Source organism: Rhea pennata, chromosome 6 (genome assembly GCF_028389875.1).
Source record: "Rhea pennata isolate bPtePen1 chromosome 6, bPtePen1.pri, whole genome shotgun sequence".
Taxonomy (NCBI): domain Eukaryota; kingdom Metazoa; phylum Chordata; class Aves; order Rheiformes; family Rheidae; genus Rhea; species Rhea pennata.
In genome coordinates this window covers 17,631,884-17,654,191 of record NC_084668.1, presented here as the reverse complement: position 1 = coordinate 17,654,191, position 22,308 = coordinate 17,631,884, and the positions used below count along the sequence as shown (strand labels likewise).

At 67.0% G+C, this 22,308-nt stretch overlaps 1 protein-coding gene across 1 annotated transcript; it reads right to left on the bottom strand.

Moving 5' to 3' along the window:
* Positions 1-1,067: 1,067 nt before the first annotated feature.
* On the bottom strand, positions 1,068-15,386 carry WNT6 (Wnt family member 6). The gene is made up of 4 exons (XM_062578993.1): positions 15,310-15,386; positions 6,120-6,340; positions 1,845-2,146; positions 1,068-1,529 (listed from the first exon to the last, which is right to left on the bottom strand). Exons 1-4 carry the CDS (start codon positions 15,384-15,386, stop codon positions 1,068-1,070), a joined length of 1,062 nt encoding a protein of 353 aa, XP_062434977.1.
* Positions 15,387-22,308: the final 6,922 nt, after the last annotated feature.

Here is a 22,308-nt window from a genome sequence, read left to right as displayed (position 1 = left end):
CAGGGACTCCCAGGGGCTCTGCCCCTCGCCCGGGGAGCAGGAGGCCGTGTGTGTCACCCCTGCCCACTGCAGGCGCCCCTCGGCGCGGGCAGCGCCGGGCGCTTCGCCCCGGTCCCATGGGCTTTGCCACTGCTGCAAGCCCGTGTTTGCCCCTGGGGTGCGGGGGGGGGGCACGGGCTGATCAGGTTACGGAGACATGCCTGGATGCCTGGCGCGGCGCGGCCCAGGTGAGACTGCACGCGGCCCACGGCATGCCAAGCAAATGCCTCGCATGCCACCAACCCGGGCAGCGCCAGCACCGCTCAGCGCTTCTCCATGCCCAGCCCCGGGGCAGGAACTGCAACGAAAGTGGGTGAAGATGGAGAGGGAAAAAAAAAAAACGGAGGAGATGGCTGAGAAGTTCGCATCCGGGCGGCCGGCGGCGCCTCCCGCGCAGAGGCGCGCGGAGGGGACCGCGGGCTGCAGGCGGTTGTCCATCGCGGGTATCCTGGGTCAGGCAGAGCTGGGACGCCCGCCGGCGTCTCCGTGCGAGGGTGACCTTGGACGCGGGCAGGAGAGCGCTGGCACGGGGGCTGCGGAGTGGGGCAGGAGAGCACCTGGCCTCATCCAGCCCGTGCTGCGTCTAAAACCACGGAGAAGAGCAAGTGGCGGACGAGAAACGAGCCAGGCGCTGCCGCCCGCCCGAGCCCGGCCAGCGGCAGCGGGAGACCGCAGGGAGCTGCGCTCGCCGACGGCGCTGGCTGCCGCTCCAGGCTGCGCCCTTGCCGGCTCGGCGCTCAGCGCTCCCCAGCCCTCCCCAGCAAGCGCTGCGGGACAGCGGGTTTAAATAGCTTTATTAGTGGAAGCTCGGCCCCCACCGCGGGGGCCGTGGGGATGCCAGGCAGCCCCCAAGTGTCCAGGGCGAGAGCTGGGCTCCCCGCGCTGTCCCTGCCGCCAGCGCGGCCCTCTCTCCGGGGTGACTGGTCCGTGTCCTGGGGCCGCAGCGCAGCCCCGGCACCCCCCCCCGGCACGGGGCTGGGGGTGACCCCCGCGAGCGGCCCGGCTGGGCCGGGCCGCGGCCGGGGCCGTCAGACGCAGAGGCTGAGCTCCTGGCGGACGGAGCACTTGCGGCACTGCACCACGCAGCACCAGTGGAAGCGGCAGAGGCAGTTCTCCTCCAGCACCACGGTCTCGTCCCGGTGCCCTCGCCCGCAGCACAGCAGGTCGCAGCCGCTGGTGTCCATGGCGGTGCTGTTGCAGACGCGGCCCCGGGTGCCCAGCGAGCCCGTCTTGCGGTTGGCCGAGCAGAAGTCGGGCGAGTCGGCCGAGTAGATGAGGTCCTGCTTGTCGGGCGGCTTGATGTTGTCGCCCACGGGGATGAGGGTTTTCCCGTCGTTGCCTCCCATCACCTTGAAGGCACCGTTGAAGCGCTCGAGCAGGCGGTCCCCCACCTCGCGGAAATGGGGCATCTTCCGCCAGCACGTCCGCAGCGTGCAGGAGCCTGACAGCCCGTGGCACTTGCACTCTGTCCTCATGTAGCTCCGCACCGCCTGGGGGGACACGGGCACGCTCAGCACGGGGACGGCCCCTCCATGCACACCCCCTGCCTGGCACCCCCCCGTCCAAACACCCCCAGCTCTCGGTGCTGCCCTGGCCCAGGGGAGGGTGCTGGGGGGGAGAGGGGGTTTCCAAAGCGCCCTCTCAAACACGTTGCTCCATGTTTCCTCCAGAAATCTGGCGGGGGACCCGCCGTGGGTGCCTGTGCAGCGTGGGCGAAGGGGGAGCTGCTTTGTGGGGGCTTAGCTGGGGAGGGGGGGTGATGGGGGTCCCATGGCAGCGAAGGGCAGGGAGCAGGGGGTCCTTACCAAGCGCCCGGCTTCGTTGTTGTGCAGGTCGATGAGGGCCCGGATGTCATTTTTGCCTTTCTTGCTCTTGGCATCCATGAATTGCTGGGACTTCTCGTAGCCGAACTGCACGTCGTCGCCGCAGCCCCCCCACTCCCAGGCCGTGCCCTCGGCGCCAGGGCCCGCCGTGGGCGAGGGGGGAGCCCGGCTCCGCGTCAGCTCGCAGCCGCACTGCAGCAGCTCGCCCATGCTGCAGGCCTGCGTGATGGCGTGGCTCACCCCGGCCGCCGTGATGGCGTACACGAAGGCTGTCTCGCGGATATCTGCGGGGGGAGAAACCAGGTCCGGGATGTGGGCTCGGCTCCGGTAAAGACCCTGCAAGCAGAGTAGCTCCCTGCCCCACACCCCCCTGCTCCTTGGACCTTCCCTTCTGCCCCTTCCCCTGCGCGAGGGCTGCTCGCTGGGTGATGCGCGCCGGCTGCGCGGGACGGGGGCTGGCCTTGCGAGCGGGTTTGCAGGAAGGCAGGATTTGGGGGGACAGTGGGGCCAGTCCTCCACCCATTGGTAAGGTCCTTGGGGCTATCAGTTGGGCAACAAATTTCACACCTTGCCCTGCAAGGACTGGTGCTGCCCCATAGACAGCAGGGCAGCATGGCGTACCTATGGGGCAGGCAGGAGGAGTGCTGCATTCCCGAGTGGTATCCACTGCCCCCTCACTGTCCTCCTGTATCCCCCAGAGCTGTAAAAATCTCCCCCCACACCCTGCTGCCAGCTGGACCGCAGAGAGGAGAAAAGGGCAAGGGCACTGGGAGGCACCCTGTAGGTGCTGCTTGCCCCTCGCCAGGGTGCCAGCGATGAAGCAGTCCTGCCTGGTCCCCCCCCCCCATATCCCCTTTTCCATGGGGTGATGCCTGCCCCCCTCCCTCTGCCGGCAGAGCCTCCACCCTGCAGGATTATTTATTATTAGTATTTGCTCCTGTCTCTCTCTGCTCCGGGACACAAATTCCAAGCATCCTTCCCCTGTCCGGACCTGCCGCTCGCAGCCGCAGCCAGCGGGGGATTCTGGCAGTGGGAGCGCGGCGCCCTGCTCGGGGGGTCCCGTGCTCCCCCCCCCCCCCCATGCCAGGCAGCCTCCTGCCCACCCCAGCGCCAGGGGTGGCCCAGGGTGGGGACACGCAGAGGGTGCTTCTAGCATGGGGACGGAGGGGGAGGTGGCAGAGCAGCGGCAGAGCCCATGGAGGGATGGCAGAGAGGGAGTTGGGGGGGGGGGCTTTGCAGCCCACGTGGAGACAGATAGAAGAGGCTGGGAGGGGACATCCACCCCCAGCTAAACCCCCAACTTCACACCAGAATCAGCCGTAGGCCCCAAATGCAGAACTGGATGGGCTGAGCATCTTGTTTCTGCAGCCCCACGGCAGCTTTTGGGGGTCCTCATCCTGCCAGAAGCAGTCCTGCACCTGTGCCACACGTGCCCGGCACACATCCAGACCCCGTATGCACCTCCGGGCTTTGCAGGCCTGCCAGACACCTGCGTGCGGGTAACGGACTCGTGCAGCAAGCATGTGCAACAAACAGGTTCTTCACACATAGAGGCGTGCGCGTGCACACCTGCACCCCGAGAGCTCTCAAAAGAGGGGGGTCCTGCGACGGGCGTCCTCTGGCCCTGGGCATGCCTAGCTGCTGTCACTCTGTCACCTGCTGGTGGCACACTGTGGGTCTGGGGACATGTCCCAGCAGTGTGACAGGGCAGTGCCATGCCAGGCGTGACGGGGAGGACAGGCTGGAGCTGGAAGGACAAGGTCTTGGTGCGCGGAAGGGCTGCTGCTTCCCTGCCATGTGCCCAGACACGCACTCTGCGTTGGGGGGCTTCTGGGGAAAGGGGGGCTCCTGGGCATGCCTGGCACAGGCTCTGTGGGTTACCTGCCCACGTGCCCAGGTGGCGTTCGATAGCCATTGGGAACTGGGCACATGGGTGCCTTTCCAGCAGAGCCACCCAGGCAGCAGGTTCCCTCCCGCCCCCTAAGCCACCAGTCCCGCGTAGGGCCAGCAGGGTCCTCCCTGGGCAGCCTGCAGCTGGCAGAGCTGCCCAGCCTGCCCAGCTAGCTGGGCTGCAGGGCACGGAGGGTGCTTGGCGGGGATGCTGCTCCTCCAAGCGTGCACCTGCCCGCAAGCAAGCATTTCTGGGTGCCCTGTGCCTGGCACTCGCAGGCGCTGGGCAGGGGGAGAGAAAGGAGAATGGCTTTGACCACAGCACCACGGCGTGTCGTGGGGCCCATCCGGCAGCACGATGTGGCAAGTGAACCACGGAGGAGGGAGGCACATCTTGGAGAGGGAGGTGCGTGCTGTGATACGGCACTTTGCAACCATCTGGGTTGCCCTATGCTCAGACGGGCAGATGGGGGACCCTGAGCTGTGGCATAGGATGGGACCTGCTCCCCAGGAAGGCCACGGCTGCAAACCAGGGCTAGCTCTGCAGCAGCTTTGCTGGGAAAAAGGAGGCTGCTGAACAGGAGGTGCCAGAGCTGCTGGGAAGCCCGGGGAGCCTGGGATGGCTTGTGCAGAGTGAAAGCAAGGCTGGTGCCTGCAGAGATGCTTTCAGCTCGAGGCAAGCTCTCTGCCTGATGCCCACCGCCACAGCCTCGAGGAGCTCTGCACCTCCAGCTGGTATTTCCCACACCCTCAGCCTCTCCTCTCTCCTGGGAGACGGCCAGGGGCTCCCAGACTCACCACTGTCCCCAGGATACTGCTTATATCCATGACCCCGGCAGGGCTGCTGGGCCAAACAGAGCCTGGCAGCTCCTTCTGTGTCCCCATGCCCGACGTGTCTGTGACTCCTCCAACCGCGCTTCCCTCCGGGTACCAGACAGTTCATCTGCCAGCATCACCCACTCGCCATCTGGCCTGGCTTTGGCAGCCTCGCACATCCCACTCCCAGCCTGGAGCCCTTCCTGGCACAGATCCCACCTGCCTCACTGCCGGGACAGCGTTCAAACAGGTTACTCCGGAGGCAGGACTGTCCCCCGGCTGTCTCTGGCGCTCTGCTCCGGGACTCAATACGTCCCCCCCAGATCGGGGGGAACCGACAGCCGCAAATCAGTGACTTAAATGAGCCCGCCGCCCCCGAGACGGGCCGGTCTCCTGGGGACAGGGGAGTGCCGCGGTCACGTGCCGCCGCGCACGGGACAGCGGTGGGTGGCCCCCCTCGGGCCCTCCGCTCTCCCCTGCCGCGGCGTGTTCGGCGCTGCCAGGGCCCAGGTGTGGCACGCTGCTCCCTCCCCGCTGGCGCGCGGCTCTTGGAGAGGAGTCCCGGCTCGACAAAAATGAGAAGCATCTCCGTGCTGCGGGCAGAGCTTCCCAGGGAGCCGTGTCTTGCCCCTGCTCTGCCCCCCGCCGGCGCCGGCAGCCGGGGGGTGCCCAGGGCGCTCTGCCCTTGCCAGCACCTCCCGGCGGTGCGACGCAGCCGCCCCAACCTCCCTGCAATGCCCAGGGGCATATCCGCTCTGCCTTCGCCTGGCGGAGGCACCCAGGCGCGCCGCGGCCGGCTGGGAGAGGCACTGACAGACCGCCGAAGCGGCCCCTCCGGCTCCCCGAGCGCCGGCCGGGGGCTCGGGGCACCCCCATCGCCCACGGGCCCACCTCGGGGGCTCCGGGGCCCCGGGCGAGCTCTCCTGCCCCTTGCTCCCTCCGAGGCCGGCGCAGAGGGGATTCGCAGGGCACCCGCGGGGCGAGGGGCAGCTCCCAGCGGCTGCGCGCTGCCTCCCACCGGGACCCCTTCCCCCCGCGCGCGCCAGCGTCCTGGGGGAGCAGTAAATCACTGCCAGACGAGGGTGCATTCTTGGGCTTTGTGAAGCCCTGCACTGTCTGGGAGCATCGGTAATTGCTTCATTACAACACGGGGAGACATGTCCCGGCAGTAAAACCTCAGCACGACTGCGCTGTGGAGCCCTAAGCCACCCCCTCCACACACGCACAGGCACACGCACACACGCACATGCACACTCACCCCGAGGGGCTGAGCTGCCGGCCAGCTCCCTGCCGCAGGTGTGCACACGCACACCTGCACACACCAGGCATTGCACCCACGCTCTCGCTGCACGCCCGGCCCAGTGCAGCTTCCAGGCACACACACACACACACACACACACACACGTGTGCACAGACAGACGCATGCCAAGGCTCTGCTCCAGGTGTCCCCGGGCACGAGGGGGGGGTTGGCGGCCTCGTGGCCGGAGGCCGCCGTTTGCTTTGGGGGAGCTGTGAGGCTGGGAAGCGGCGGGGCCGGGGCAGTGGCCTTACCCTGCTGCAGGATCTTGCCGAAGTACTTGCTGTGGCTGGTGCAGTTCCAGCGGCGGAAGCGGAATTGGTACTGGCACTCCCGCACGCCCAGCTTGGTGCCCTTGGCCACCTCCTGGACGATCTCCGGCTCCAGCTGGCACAGCTCCGCCTGCTTCCCCGCCAGCCGCTTCGTCTTGCGGCAGATGCTGTTGGGGTCCATGACCAGGGGGCTGCCCACTGCCCTGCAGGAGGGACAGCGAGCAGAGCAAAAGCGGCGCCGGGCGCCGGCGCCGCGCCGGGGGCACCCTGGGGCACAGGGGACTGCGGGGCAGTGCGGAGTGAGGGTGCTGAGGAGGGTGCGCAGACAGCACAGGGCATGTGGTGGGGGTGGCACCTGGGTGCCAGCACCCATGGGGACACCGCGCCCTGCCCAGGCAGGTGGGGAAGGGGGGAGGCACCCCCCCACCGGAGCAGGGGCCAGGCGGGCTGGCGGACGGTGCTGGCCCCGCTCCCAGGGTGCTTCCCCCCCCAACGCAGGGACATCCTGGTGGGTGACAGAGGTGCCCCCCACCCGGTGATAGTGGGCAGAGGTGCCCAGGGGCCCCGCGGTGTGACCGACACAGGGGTCCGTCCCGCTGTAGCTCCGGTGCCGCGGCGGCGCAGGGCAGAGCGCAGCCGCGGGCCGCGTTCCCGCACCGGCTCCCCCCGCGCCGGGGCCGCCGTGCCGCTTTCCCCCCCGCCGTGGGAGCCGAGCCCGGTGACCTCGCCCGGAGATAAAACCCCTTGGCTGGGGGCCACGTCCCTTCCCAGCTCCCATGCCGGCCTCCCCCTGCCCAGGCACCGCCGGCTAGGGAAACTCCCGCTCCTTCCCGGCGCGTTCAGCCTCCGGTGCCCTCCGGCGCGTGGCTCAGCCGCCGGGCACGGCGAGAGCGGCGGAGGGGAGCGGGCGGGCGCGTGCCGCCTGCCTCCTGCCCACGCCGCCCCTCCGGCGGCGCCGAGACGCCCCGAGCCGGCTCGCGACCGCGCGCGGCCCGAGCTGAGCCCGGCGCCCCAGCGCTGCGGCGAGGCTGGAGCCCAGCTCGGACCCTGCGGGACTCTCAAGCGTCTTGTGCCCTGCAGACCGGAGCCCCTTTGCCCAGAGACGCTGCACCCCCCACCCCCCCCAGGGGACAAGTGGCACCAGGGTGGCAGCGAGCTGCCCCGGGCGCAAGCAGGGCTGGATTCGGCAAGGACGTGCCTGCGAGAGGAGCCCTTACGAGGGCTTAACGGGCTCCGCCGAGGGACGCGGCCTGCAGAGGTGACCCGCGGCGGGGGATCGGGGCCGAGCGAGTGCCTTGCTGCCGGCCGCGGCGTTTCCAGCGCTGCCCGGGATGCCCAAGGCCGCGCGCCCGCCCGCTGCGTCGCCCTCCGCTCTCCCGCGCTCCCTCTGCCGCCCTGCCAGGCTGCAAACGCGCGGAGGGCTCGGCGGGCGGCCGGGGACGGGGGGTCGGGGCCGCGCGGGGTGCCGCGCGCCCGCCGTCGGCCGCGGCGCGGTTTGGCCGCCCGGCGCGGCGGGGTGGGGGGGAGAAGGGGAGCCGGGATGGGACTTTTCATTAAGAGAGGACTCTTTGTACTCTTATAAACGCGACGAGCGAGCCCTCGGGGCCGTCGGATCAAACGCTGAACTGCGGCTCACCCCGGCCCGCCGGATCAGACGGGCCAGCAGGATGGGAAGAGCTCGGCCCCCGAGGGCCCGCGGGCGGCCGGCCCCACACCAGCCCCGGCCCCGGCCCCGGCCCCGGCCCCGGCCGCGCGCGGAGCCCGCGGCCCCGCTGGCGCGGCGTGGGGCGGGCTGCCTAAGCCCGGCGCGCTATTAATTTCCGCTGGGCTCTGCTTTCTCGCGCGGGGAGGCTGCCGGGAGCCCGCGAGCTGTTTTGCTTTGGAGGGTTGGGGGGGGGGACAAGGGCAAGAAAAATGCTGCCAAACTGCTACTGCTTTGGCAAGGGCTCCGGCGCGGGGCCCAGATCTGCCTGAGCTTGTCCTGCTCCAAGGCCTCCCGCATCTGCAATTAAGGTGCCCCACCTCGGCCGCCGGGCTCTCCTCCCCCTGCCCCGCTCGGGGAGCCGGGTCGCCAGCGTGGCCCCCCCCGCCTCGGCCCACCCCGGGGGGGACCCGGCTGCCATCACCCCCATGGCTCCTCGCAGCGGCCCCCCCGGGGCTGCCAGGCTCTCCGAAACAGGGCTGCGGCAGGCGCAGCCCCCTGGGACGCTGGCCCAGCTCCCTTGCCCCAAAAGCAGCCGGGTCGATGAGCCCCACTTTCTGTAGGGATTCGACGACCCGGCACGGAATCACCCCCACCCTGCCCGTTTCCCTTTGCAGGGAAAACCATTGCCAAAAGGGGAAACTGAGGCACGGAAGAGGGTCCGCAGCGGCCTCGCCAACCCGCTCTCCGCGGCCCGTCGGCTCCTGGAGCCGCAGCCCAGGTCCTGGCCCCGGCGACGTACGGAGACAAGATTCGCTCCCGTTTCTGATGCTATCCCTCCGCTGCGACAGAGCCGGGGGCTCGTAAGACACGTAATTGCAGCCTCTTCCGGCTCAGCTCAGGGTCACGGAGCCTCCAGTAGGTCCCAGCTTAGTCCTCAGCCAAAATCATAGAGCGAGTCTGGCACGAATCCCCCTCGCCCTTTCGGACACCATGGATGGCGTGGAGCAGGGTTTCTTTTGGCTGCTGTCAGCAGTCCCGGTGCAAGGGAGGCAGCTGGGGTCCTGGGCCGTAGGGAGCAACCGGGGGGGCTGGCAGAGCCACACAGCGAGGAAGAGGATGGTTGGCCTTCCCAAATGCCACGTGCACCTTGGGCAAGGCCAGGAAAGCAGATCTGCATGGGGTGGGCCATGCAGGAGAGAAAGAGAAAAGTGGCAGGTCCCCTGCAAGCCACAGCCTCTGGCTCCGGGGGTGTGTTAAACCCTCCAAGAGGAAGAAACGGCCGGGTGGAGGCTGCCCACGCACCTCTGCTTGGGCTTCTGGTGGCAGAGGTGCTAAGATGCAATTCAGCTACATGCTCTGCTTCCCTTCTCCTGCTCCTTCGCGAACGGATGGGATGTCTCTCCCACTCACCCTGCTGCCAGCTTGTGGAGACAACCTCCAGAGCGGCAATCTCTGTTAGCAAAGAGGTTGCTGTCAGGGTTTGGGGTTTTAGAGGGCAGGACAACATGTTCTTCCTGCACCTTGCTTGGAAAAATGTCTCCCTTGGTGCTGATGATGTTTCCCCCGAAACTTAGGGGCAAGCAGCCCAAGGGGATGGAGCAGCAGCCATCCCACGGTGGCCCGGAGCCGAGCTGTGGCCTGGGGACATCCGCAGGTGTGCTCCAGAGGAGGAGAGATGCGAGCTAAGTCAGAGGGCATCTCAGTCCCGACTGGCAACAGGGCCCCTGGCAGAGGCTGGGCAGCAGAGGCAGTGGAGAGAGGCCTGGATGCAAGGGACTCCCTGCCCATCACCATGCTCCCAGGCCTGCTGTCTCTCGCAGCTGGAGCTGCCCGAAGGAGGGTTTTGGTAGTGCTGCACCCTGCGGGATCGGCTGCGGCTGCGCCCGCTGCGTACTGCTGCCGGGGCTCTCCCGCACGGCGGGCGAACCCCGCTCACCAGGCTCCGCACAAGCCTCCGGTGCCTTCACGGTGGGGACGCACAGCGCCAGGGTGCACAGCCACCCACCGCGAGCCCAGAGAGCCCTCTGCACCCTCGTTCGGAGAGGCGAGAGCCGCAGGACACGGGCCCTGGAGACGCGAGACCCCGGGGAGACATCGCAGCACCTCCCGGCCCCCAACGCAGCTGGGGCATGGGTAACCCCGCAGTCCCCCTCCACGCTGCCCGCCAGCCGGGCATGCGCTCGGGCCGCTCACAGGCCGCAAACCCAGCGACACCCCTGCAAGAAAATCGCAGAGAGAAAGCCCTGGCGCCCTCAGCCTGCGCCTGCAGCATGCCCGTCTGGCCGGGACGTGCGGACGGGGCGAGGCGGAGGGCACGACGGCACAGCGCAGCTCCCCTTGGCCCCGCGGGCGCGCGGCGGGTGCCCGGCCCTCACCCGGCGAGGTGCGCGGGTGCTGCCGGAGGGGCGTCGCTAACCGGGGCGGCTGGGAGTTGAAAGCGGAGCAGGGGGAACGCAGGGGCAGCAAGTCACCAGCCTGGGTGGCATGGCCAGGTCTGGGCTACCGGCAGCACCCGGACATGGAGGGGTGGGCTGAACAGGGGTACCCTGCTCCCTGCCCTCCCCGGAGCACCAGGGGCACGGGGCAAGAAAGGGACACGCATTTGCTGAAAGCTGCCCGAAGGAAAGGGGCTCTCGCACGGCGCAGCATCGGTTCCTAGAGCTGTCTGCTGCAGGGTGACGCTGAGACTGAGCTGCTCCAGGGCCAAGCCCTGGAGACCCTGGGATGAGAAGGAAGGGGTTGAACCGGGCTATCTACCACTAGTGGACGCTGTGTCCTTCCTTGGGTTGCTGGGAGAGCCTGGAGTCGAGTGGCGCAAAGGCTGGCCCGCGTACTGCTCTAAGCACAGTCGCTGCGTACGGCTGTAGGACCCTGTGCGCCCATAAGCTTACCTGAGCAAATATCTGGGTGCTCTGCCCAGCACCCAGCACCCCTTGGTGTGGGAGGGAGGCCTGAGAAGGGATTTGGAGGGGTCAAGCCCCTGATGCAAAGCCTGGCTGAGCCCTTGAGCTTGGTGCATGCACAGGGCACATCTGGGCACCCTGCACGGTCAGCACAGGAGAGTCGGGGAACTGGGAGCAGGGACGAGGGATGGCACGAGGGAGGAACACACAGGAGTGTTTTGGCTGAGCCGGAGGGAGAGCCAGGCCCTTCCCAAAGACCAGCACCAAACAGGCAGCATCTGGAAACCCTCCCGCATTGGCTGGGAATTGGCCGTATCCTGCCATAGCCATTTTGGCTGGAGACGGGGGGAAATTTTCCGGCCTGAGCAGGGGACCCTGTGACACCTGGCTGGCAGGGGTGGAAGTTGTGCTCAGCAAGACCAGGGGCGCGAGCTCTGCGAGGTGCTCTCCTGCCTGCCCGGCCCGCTGCTCCACGGTGAGGGCATGCCCGGGACAGCCAGGTGGTCCCAGCCCGTGGGGGGCCGCGGGCTGCCGTGTGGGTCAGCGGGAGGCTGGTGCAAGCCCGGCGGGTGACTCACGACGCTCACCCCAAAGGCATGCCAGGCAGGGCTTTACAGCAGCCTGTCCTTACAGGCTCGGCAGCGGGCTGCGGTTGCCGGTGGGTGTTGATCGGACTGGGAGTCCACTGGTGCATGAAACCTGCGCTGGGTGTGCTGGGCTAGCCGGAGCACAGCTGTGGGGCACTCGGGGCTGGGAGCCTCTTTGCTTTCCCAAGCAGTAGTACAGCTGACTCCTCGGCGAGGGAGAGCCCACGGGTGCCAGCAGCCCGGTCCTTCCCAAGAGCTGCCTGCTGGATGGAGACCAGGTTGAGGTGGACGAGTGCTAGAGGATCAGGGGCTCAATCCAGGGTGCTGCCGACACAGGTGGGAACGCAGTGCGGGCCAGAGATGCTGGGGGATGCACATCACTTGCATGCATGCGTAGGAAGGGGACGTGGGGCAGGTCCTCCATCCCTCCAGGCCACATCGAATCCACGGCTGGAGCTGACCACATCTCCCCCAGGACTGCTTCTCCCTTGCTCCAACACTGGAGCTCTTTCTTCCGCCTCCTGACCACCATGGCACTCAGTCATGCACGGCAGCATTACGGAGAGCTGATCGTTGTTCGGGCGGTGGGGGAAGCCCAGCTTTGCTTTCCCCTTTCCCTCTTGGTTCCCCATGTTTCTGCAAGAGCTGTACTCCAGGATTGCAGCCCCTGGACAGAGTCAAGGGATCGCGTGTGGTGTGACCCACCGGCTGTGGCAGTGGGGGGGATCGGTCCTGAACGTCTGGGCCAGCAGCATGTGAGCACAGCATGGGACGGAAGGTGAGCGTGGTGGGGACGTGCCAGCAGGAACACGTGTGCGCACGGCAGGAGCTGGGCTCCTGTGCCCACCACACAGGACTCCAAACACAAACCCATCTCAGCTGAAACCCTGCTGAAATCCTGCCTTGGACCAACTTCTTTTTCCTTGAGGCACCTGAAACTCTGGGTTTGCCAGCCCCATGTCCTTACGCCGTCCTGGCTAGATGGGGAGTCCAAAGTGGTCCCTACCTACCCTGGCTGGGGAGAAACCACTGCTGCCTGGGGAGCCGGGTGGGAAACGCAAAGAAACAGCGAAGGGAGGAGAAAGAAACTGGTCTTACAGGGACCAGGAGGGCAAGGCGGGCCTAATCCCTGCAGTCTGGCACTGGCTTGCAGCTGCGAATGGCACATGTGCCCCGTCGGTGCTGAGTGTGGCTGCTTCCCTCCACCACGGAGCATCCGGGTGTCTGCTTGTGCCCCTGTCCTCTGACTTTTCTCAAATACAGGGGCACTGGGGGTATAAGAGGAGGGTGATGGCATCTTCAGAAACCTATCTGGGGACTGCTCATCATAGCCTGAGGACAGCTCTTCCTCAGGCTACCATGTCACCAGACAAGCATGATGTCACTCCTCTGACATGGTACCAAAACCAGAGTTCTTTTTCTCTGTAAATACAGCTGTTTACCAGCATCCCAACCAGCAGTTACCACCCATGAAAGGCTGAACCCTGCTGTCCCTGGCTGGAGATCGTGCCCTGCTGGGACCAAGCCCTGCTGCGCACCTGAGCTGGTGGCTGTCACCCAGCCATGCCACTCACAGATCAGTTCCTTTGTCACCATCGTGGGGGGAAACCCTCAAAAAAACCCACTGGGACAGGCAGCGCCAGGGTCCCCCTCCACTGCATACACCAGGCACCAGCAGGTGGAGTAGGGGGAGGAAAACACCTTCCTTTCTTACCTGGGGGCATGTACCCCCTTGGCTAAGTACTCACAGTGCCCCCCTCAGTCCCTTGCAACCCCAGGAGGGTGGATGGAGACAGAGATGAAGGCGTGACACCAAGGTCCCCATGCATAGATGACAGAGACAGCAAGAAACAAGTTTACCAATGCCACCAGCCCCGAGGGCCCTCAGGAGCCTGATACAACGCACAGCTTGATCCCAAACCACTTCTCAGCAACAGTAAAGCCAGCAGAGCCAGGTGCCACCCAAACTTGGCTGGAGGGGCAGGTGCCAGGTGCAGGCATGTGGGAAGATGCCCATCTTGAGATGGCTGGGAGGGCCAGGCACTGCCTGGAGCTCTCTCCCCCGCACAGGAAGAGTTCCCTGGAAATGAGAGATGATCTCAGCCGGGGGCAGAAGATCCTGAGCTCTAAGAAACAGGGGGAACGGGTTCATGAATCAGCCGATCACTCTGCACCGGGCCAGAAACAGTGCCCTGTCCTGGGAGGCCTGGCAGGTCCATTTGGTGGTGCTGGCCGGCCTCATCACACATCGCCTCCTCCGGGCTCGCTTGCTCCAGACTCCGGAGCAAAGGACAGTGCGTGCCGGCAATCCCCCTGCAGCCACTATGCTGCCCGAGTGCATTCAGCCACGCTGTTTGCAGCTGGGTTATTATTCTTAAATTAAAGGTTTCTTTTCTTCTTTTTTAAGGGAAGAAAAAAACAAGTTTGACCCCTTGCCCTCCTCTGCCAAATCCTTCTAATCTCCCCGAGCCGGCGATGCCAGCACACACACGGCATGGTCGCAGCACCAACGTGACCCACGTTTGGTGTCAAGATGAGGCTCTGAGCACCCAGAGCGGGGGGCAGCGATGCCCCAGCACCCTGGCCGTGTCGGTCGCATCCACCCACCCCTACATCAAAGGCAAAGCAAGTTCCCGTTTCATCCCTGCCTGCTCTGGCCATGGGACGGGTGATATCACTGTCCCCAGTGCTGGCCAAGCATGGGGACATGCTGGGGTGCAGGCCATGAGGTTGGGGGGCGCAGGATTGCTGAGCAGTTACGGAGGAGGATACAGCAAAGACAACAGAGGCAGATGAAGAGACAGCCTGAAAATTAGCCAGGGAAAAAGCACAAGTCCGTCGATCACCAGGAGGGACCATGCCCCGGGATGGCGCAGGCACCCCGAGACGTGTGGCGGGGAGCAAGGGGACCCGCCACCCGCAGCCTGCCCCGACCAGGGCTTGTGCTACCGTGCACACGCTCTGGCTGTCCCGTCCTCTGGCGAAATACCAGCGCGAGCCCCTCGCAGACCCGCATTAACCCCTTCCCTGGCAGCAAACGCAGCGCTTGGAGTGCCGGGCCAAATTCCCCGCTGATGTAAAGGCGACGGTAACGGCACTGATTCCTGTCCACCGAGGCCTCCCCTTCGCCCCATGCCCCCGGAGCTGGAGCCCGTGAAGGGGATGGAGCCGCAGAATAAATCACTGCCGGGCAGGCGGGGGAACGGGAGGGGAAAGGCTTACGGAGAGCTTTATTTTAGGGGTCAAAAGAGTGTGACAATGTGGAGACGAATAGCCTCAGATAATGAATGATAGCCCGGACGGCACGCCGGGGAGCTGGAATCTAAGCACTTAAAACCGGATAAAGACAGGCTGGGTGAAATTCTTAATAGATTTAAATAGTTCATGTTTCGACAGATACCTGGGCTTTCCAAGGCTGGGTCCCAGCTCTGCGCCTGTAATGAATCCCCCACCCCCTCCGGTATCCTGCAAGGCACCGTCTCTGCCTTTGATGAAGGCACCATTACAAACAGGGGTTTTGTCCCTGCCGCGTCCAGGGGCACCGCTCCGGAGGGGACCCCATGGGGACCCTCAGGCTTTTAATTAAAGTTGACTTATTGGAGGGGTCTGGAGGCTCTGCTCCCCCTCCCTGCCCCACATGTGCACAAACCGCCCGGGCTGTGGGTTCGGGGTGCAGGGACGGAGCCTGCGGCTCTCTCTGCAGGTCCTGGGTGCCCCCTACCCTGCCAGGGCCGTGCTGAGGACCGGCCTCGGCGCCCAGGTGTGTCTCCCCGAGTCCCCCCCAAGCTTTGCTCCCCAGCCGGTCTCCAATGCGCTGAGTGTCCCTAGCCATACGTGAGCCCAGCTCGGGGCAAACCCTGACAGCGTGGGGCACAGCCCCCCAGCCCCAGATGGATCTACCCCAGCATGGGCTCCTCACCATAGGGGTCCCTGGATATAGGAGACTCGGTCGCCGCTTGGGAGCGGGAGGTCTGTCCCCGGAGAGCGAGGGCCCCCGCATGCCCTCCTCGCGCCCAGCCCCGGGATGTCCTACTCACCACCAGAGGCCGATGATGTTGGCGGGGCAGAGGAGGATGAAGAAGAGCCCCAGCTGAGTCCGGGAGGAGGGCAACATTGTGCCGGGGGTGGGGGGCAGGTAAGGGAGCTGAGCCCCCTCCAAGCCCCCTCCGAGCCCCCTCCTCGCTTCCCCGAGGACAGCGGGGCAGGGGGCTGCTCGCCGGCCGGCGGGCCTGGCTGGTGCCCCCGGCGGTGCGTGCCCACCGCCTCCGTGCGCCAGGCCGCGGGCACCCCGGCCGGCTGGGCTGGGCTGGGCTGGGCTGGGCAGGCACCTCCGGCGGGCGGCTGGAGCGCGGCGCGGAGGCTGCTCCGGAGAAGGAGGAGGAGGGACAGGGCTGCGAAAGCATCTGCCTCCGACAGGGAAACCGGAGCCCGGGGGGACGGACAGGGCGGGCCGGGCGGGGGGACTCCTGGATGCCAAGCGGCAGCTCGCAGCGCGTAGCCGGCGACACGGCGCTGCCGCCGGGCACGGAGCGGCCGTGCTGTGGGGCACAGGCTGCGGCACAGGGCGATGGCGGCCCCCTGCCCGCCCATGCGTCCCGACGCTGCGCTGGCCGGCTGGGGTCCCTGGCAGCCCCCCTGGCACAGCCCTGAGGGCCCTCAGCGGGGTCTGCCCGGCGCAGCCCAGGCAGGATCCTGGTGCAGCCGTGCCCAGCATAGCCCTAGGGGGTCCTGGCACAGCCTTGGCCGAGCCCGGGGTCCCCGGCGTTGCCCGCCCGGCCCAGCCTTGCCCATCTCCCGTGGGCACAAGCCTGGCACCGTGGCTGCGTGGAGCTTCACGCCGCCCCGGGGCCCCGGCACAACCCCAGCCGTGCCCGGGGAGCCCAGCTAGCCCGACGCGGCGTGTTAGGGGACCTGGGGACCCGGAGAAGTGACCCCAGCCACCCCTCCATCTCCCCCAAGCATCTCCCCCTCCCAGCTTCACTTGTGCTCCCCCGGGGACGTTTCCCCGGGGCAGTGGGAGCCGTGGGCGGAGGGACGGGAGCGAGCCCCAGGAGCAAACGGGCGGTGGAAGGAGCCGGAGAGGAGCGCGGGGAGGCCCAGGCTGCTTTCGGTGATCTCATCTCAGGTGCAGCCGGCACCTAGGAGGGATCCCCAGCCCCCAGCACAGGATCAGACCAGGCAGCAGGGAGCTGCCTGGGGCAGGGGGAAGCTGAGGGGCCTGGGAGGTGCGTGGGGGGCGACGTGCCGGGGCTGGGGGGCGGGGGGTGGAGACAGAAGGGGCCCGTGCTCCTGCACCGCCTACATCCCCTTCTGCACCCCCTGCCCCCCCACGGCCGGGGTGCCGGGTGCCCGGCCGGCTCCACGCCTGCCGCCGGGGGACGGGGGCGGGGGGGGGGGGCAGGCACCAGCGAACCCTCCGTCTGATTTCCTTTCACCCCGAAGCGGGGAGCGGGCAGGCAGGGTGCATGCCAGCGAGCAGGTGCGCCCGGTGCGTGGCCCCCCCTCACCGAGGCCGCCGAGGGGCCGGCGGCGGGCAGGGCCAGGGACCCCCCCGGGGCCCCGCGCTCCCGCGCGCCAGGGTGCCTGCAGCGGCGCTGAGCCCGGGCCGGGGGCACCGGGGCCGGCGCGAAGCAGCCGTGGCGCCACGGCCGGTGCTTTGCCTCGGCCTTCCCTCGCCTCTCGCAGCTCGGCTACCCCCCCCCAACCCCGGCTTTGGTGTTATTACAAATTATAAAACATTTTTTTTCCCCCCGCCGTCCCGCATTCTTCTGCCTCCTGCAAGAATTTTAATGTATTTATTTTTGCTGTCGGGGGAAAGCGCCACGTTCCTCTCGGCCAACCCTGGGCGGCCCCGGCCCCGCTCGGCCACCGGGTGAAATTAATGCCGGGGAGGGCGGCGGGGACACGGCGCCCCTGCACCCCACGGCGGGAGGGACGGGGGTGGCCGTGCCCCCCCCCTCACCCCCCTACCGCCACCCCAGCCGGCGGGGAGGGAAGCGGATCCTTCCCGCTGCGGCAAAACGCGGCGATTTCCAAGGCAAACACGGCGGCGCTCGGCGGCCGCCCGCCCCCCCTCCCCGGCCCCGCTGCGTCCCCGGGGCCGGCGGCGAGCGGCCCCCACGAGGGCCCCGGCCCCCCCCCGCCGGCCCCCCCCCGGCCCCGCTCCCGCCGTGAGGTCATCGAGCCGTGATCGTGACATCGCGGCGTCTCCCGGGCAGCGCGCCGTGATGTCATCAGCGCGGCGCTGCGACCTCACGGCGGGGGCAGGATGAGCTCATTAAACCAACACGGGGCTCGGTAAAGCCCCCCCCCCGCCCCGGCATCCCCAGCGGCGACGCATGGCCCCGCTCAGGGTGCAACCGGGGGGGCACCGGCCCTGCCACCGGGGCGGGGTTGGGGGGGGGACACAAGGACACCGGCCGGGCGGCGCCGAGCCGGCAGCAGGTTCGGGGCTGGAGCCGCGAGGGCTCGCGGCCCAGGGTGCCCCCGGGGGGCTCGGCCGCGGCGCTGCCCACCGCCGGGGCCGTGCGCCGGGGCCTTATCGGGGCGCGGGGGCCCTTTCATGTCGGGCGGCGGCGAGCGGAGCCGGCGAGGACCTGTCCCCAGATCAGAGCGCCGCCCGGCGCTGACAGCAGCCGCGGGGTCGTTCTTAAATTAGACGGGTTCCCCCGCCCCCCTCCCCTCCCGGCCCCAACCCCGGCGCTCCTGCAGCCTCGGCTCCTGCCCCGCGGCCGGCACGGAGCCCCGGCGCCCCGGCCACGCACCCAGCCCGCAGGGTCCCACGGCCCGCGTGCACGCACACGCGTGTGCACGCAGCACCCCTCGAGACGGGGCGGTCGGTGGCCGGGACTGAGCGATGCTGCCTGGGGTCCAACACCCTTGGAGGTCTCATCCCCCAGGGCGCTCCAGGTCGGACGCAGCCGGGCGCTGTGGATTTGGGTGCGTGCTGGAAGGCTGTGGGGAGGCTGCAAGGAAGGGACCCAAAACGGTCCAAGCTGGGAAACTAGCCCTGGGCACCCATGGGCTTGGAGGGAGAGTTTCCCAGCTTCTTGATGCGTCCATGGGAGCCCAGCTCTGTCCCTCCAGAGCTCCCCACCACTGGGGCGAAAGCAGGCACCTGCCCCATATCACTGGTGCATCTGGACTGTGAGAAGCGTGCCTGGCTCCACACACCTTGGGCAGGTGGTCCAGCCCTCAGGGACAGACAGGCCAATGATGGATGAATGGATGGGAGGATGGGAGAATGGATGGATGGGTGGATGGATGGACGGACAGATGAATGGATGGGCAGGTATGCGTGGGGATGGATGGATACGTTCGTAGATGGATGGATGGGTGAGTGCATAGAAGGCTAAGTAGATGGATGGAGAGAAGTGTGTGGGATAGAAAGATGCACACAAGTGTGAAAGGATGGATGGATGGATGGATAGCCTGAGGACTCCTTAGCAAGCCCCTGTGGCTTTGAATATTATTACTGTTTCCTAACAAACTCCTTTTCACGAGACAGAAGTCAAGGCCCAGCTCTGTCCTGAGGGGGAAGGGACAAAGCGAGGGCCTGACCTTGCTCTGCTGCAGCAGTCCACACCTACTGCTAACGCAGGATCTGCTCTCCACTACCCAGGGTGGCGACTGAGGCCCAGAGGAGTGTCCTGCCTGTGATGAAGTGGAGCCCAAATCCTCCTAGGCTGCCCTGTTTCGGGCAAGCACGACGCTACTGCTGGTCCCACTGCCTCCAGCTCCTCGCACGTTTGTCTGCCCAGCACGGGGAGCAGAGGACATCAAGCCAAGGGCCAAGCCACACAGTGACAGGCCGGGAAGGCCATGTATCGCTTGGGCAGGCTGGGAGCAATGCTGCTGGGAGGGGGTGTCCTTGGGCCCCCGCGGGCTGTAAGCATGATGTCATGTAGGAGCGTACACAGCCTGCTCTGTGCGCGGGTCCCCGAATGGGCTTTACAAGTCCTGCGTAGGAGGCATCGATGTGGCCCAAAGCCAAGGGAACTGGAGTTGGGAGATAAAATCAGGTTTGCTCTGGGCTGGAACAAACAGCCGTTTGCAGCGGGAGTAAGGGAGAGCGGGAAGCGACTGGAGTGGGGGAGCCCCTCGCCGCCTCGGAAGGGCTGTTGGGAGCTGCAGGGAGCAGAGGCGGGGGGAGACGTCGCGGCCCAGCCAGGCGCACGTCTCCGTGCTCCCGTCTCGACCCCAGGACAAGGCTGGCCAGGAGTGGGGTCGGCTCCCTCCGTGCCTACTTGACTCAGAATAACTCTGTAGCCACTTGAAGTCACTAATCAGCCTGGCCCACTTGAGAGCAGGCTGGGGCTGCCTCGCGTCCCTGCGATAACAACGCCGCCTGCGCTCCGGGGCCGGCTTCCCCGGGCCAGCTCCAGCACCTGGCTTTCTCCATCCTTGGAGAAAGGCCCCGGACCCCCAGGGCGCTGTGGGGCACAAACTAGGGGGAACCAGAGCAGGGCTCGCTGCTGAGACCTTGCGCTGGCCCCCAGCCCCTGCCCAGGTTCGGATGGGTCTTCCCTGCTGGACGAAGGGAAACATGGCGATGGGGACTCTGGGGTCCAGACAGCCCCTGGAGAGGGGCAAAACGGTCCCTCTTGGGACAGAGGCGAACAGCCAGCCCTGGGCCTGCGCTCTGCCCCCTGGGTGTCCCCATGTCCCCCCAGCCAGCAGTGCAGCCCCACCACTCTGCAGTCGGAGGTCTCGGAGCGGCTGGTGACTCACGTGGTGACAGTGCAGTGACACACAGCTGCATGGCGTGAGGGGCCATCGCCAGTTACAGAGCTGTGGGTTATTTACGCTCCCCAGGGAGCCAAACCTCAGCCTTCTCACAGCCTGGGCTTTCCTGGGGGTGACTCAGGGGATGCCCTCCCGCGGGACGTCCCGCTCCCCGGCTGTGGGAGAGCGAGGCAGGGGACGCAGGCAGCCCTGGGAAAAGTTTCCAGCTCCTGACTGACACTGCACAAGTCACGTAAAGAGGCTGTTGCTCTGTCCCCGGTGGCCACGTTTCGAGCAGTGGGTGCTTGCTGGGGGTGAGGATCTCCCTCGCAGAGGTGTGGAGCAGTGGGACCTCAGTGCAGAGCAGTGGGACCTCAGTGCAGTGCCCTAAATACAGACCAGAGGGGCATCGGGGGCGCCTGCTGTGCCTCCAGTCTGGCTCTGCATCCACTGGTCCCATCCAATGAGGGGGCCACCCCCCCCCCCCAGCTCTCCATCGCCTGGGCAAACAGTGTTCACTCTCCCGCCTCTGCCCAGTTCCAGTCCAGAAGGAGCCTGGGGTGGCTCTGCACCCTGGGGTCCCAGCCAGCAGCCCCGCTCTGCGGTCACCCTGCTGAGGCTGTCCCCATCAGTCCCCACATCACTGCCAGCCCTGGCAGCAGCCCACCTACCCACTCTGGAGAAACAAGGTTCCCAGGCTGCTGCCACAGCGGATGAGCTGTCCCAGGAGCTGGAGATGCCCCAGGATCCCTGCAGCATCCTCCGGCTGGAGATGTGTCATGGCCCAGTCACTTCCTCTTGGAAGTCCCCCCCAGGCCACTTACAGGGCAGCCTGACTCAGTGACCCTCTCCCTTCCCGCACAGCCTCCCCCACAGCCCTTATCAACCCCGTCGGCGGTCCCTGCTGCCGCCGCGGTGCCCTCCCGCGCGAGGTCGGCCACCCTCGCCGCCCGCTCCCGTGGGTGACTCAGCCGCGCCACCCGGGCTGGCCGACCACCCCACCCCCCCCGAGGTGGGCACGCTCCCCGGGCACTGACAGCACCCTGGGAACATCTGCCCAGGGCAGGAACATCCACAGGGTGCCCATGACTCAGCCTGGTCCACCTGAGCCACGCGGGTGCCCTTGGGAACCATGCTGGGGAGCTTCACTTGGTGAGGGCACCCAGTGTGGCTCAGTGGGGGACCCCGGGGTCCGCGCTGCCCCGTCACCCCACCAGCCGGACGGCGCGGGGACGCCCACTGGGCACCGGGGCCTGATCCTGCGGCGGGGGAGCGAGGGTTTGCGCTGGGCTCTGCACCACTCCGGGCCTTTGGCGCCTCCCCTGCAGAGATGCTGCTGTCTGAAATCGTGGAGCACAGCCTAGCGGCTAGAGCCGGGAGGAGGCTGGCGCCTCCGAGGTTAGAGCCTAGGAGCAACTTCACGGCTTTACTAAGTGCTCCGAGGGGTTTATTCTTTGCCTGAGTTTTGCCCTAAGCTGGGTGCAAGCTCCAGTTCAATTTTCACAGCTGCCTGTGTCCACCCAGCTGGGTGCCCCTAAGTGGGGAGGATTTGGGGGTCCCCTAGGCTTTTGGGTAGGCTCGTGGCACCATTTGCTCGTACCTCATTCCTGTTTGGATGGGGGGTGCACCCTTTAGAGAAGGGGTGGGCTTCGGCCGCCTCTGGGGCCGGCTGCCACCGCCACCAGTGCGAGGCAGGGCAGGATGGGGCACCCGGCTGCACGGGCACCAAGGCCACTCGGAGGGGACCCAGGAGTCCTAGGAGAGCCCTGGCAGGCTGGAGGCCAGCTCAGCCTGTGGGGCACTTGCTTTGCTCTGCTTTCCTGGCTTCAAGGGATACCAGATCAGCTCCCAGGCCGGTTCTGGGGCTCTGTGTCCCTCCAGGAGCCCTTCCTGGGGCATCTGCCCCAGCCAAACTGCCTTCGCACATCCTGGCTGCAGAGGGGAGCACCTGAACTCCGAGCCCATCTGCAGGGCAGCCAGCCCAGGCCCCGAGCATGCCAGCTCAGAGGGCATTAGCTCTGCAGCGATGGCAAGGTGAGAGCCAGAACTCGGTGTACTGCACGGAAATACCTCCAGAGGCTGTTTTACTCCTCTGGGCTGTGCACTGCACACTAAAAGTTCAACATCTCTCCCTACCCAGGGATGCCACCAGGCTTCCACGTACCCAGCATCACCCCCAGGCCCTTCGGCCCCACAGCCTCCCATGGACAGGACGGGCCCTGGCCCCAAGGAGCAGGAGCATCCCCCGACGCTGGCTCCCCCAGACAATTCCGATGGCATTTCTCAAGGGGCCTGAGCAAAGCCCTCAGCAG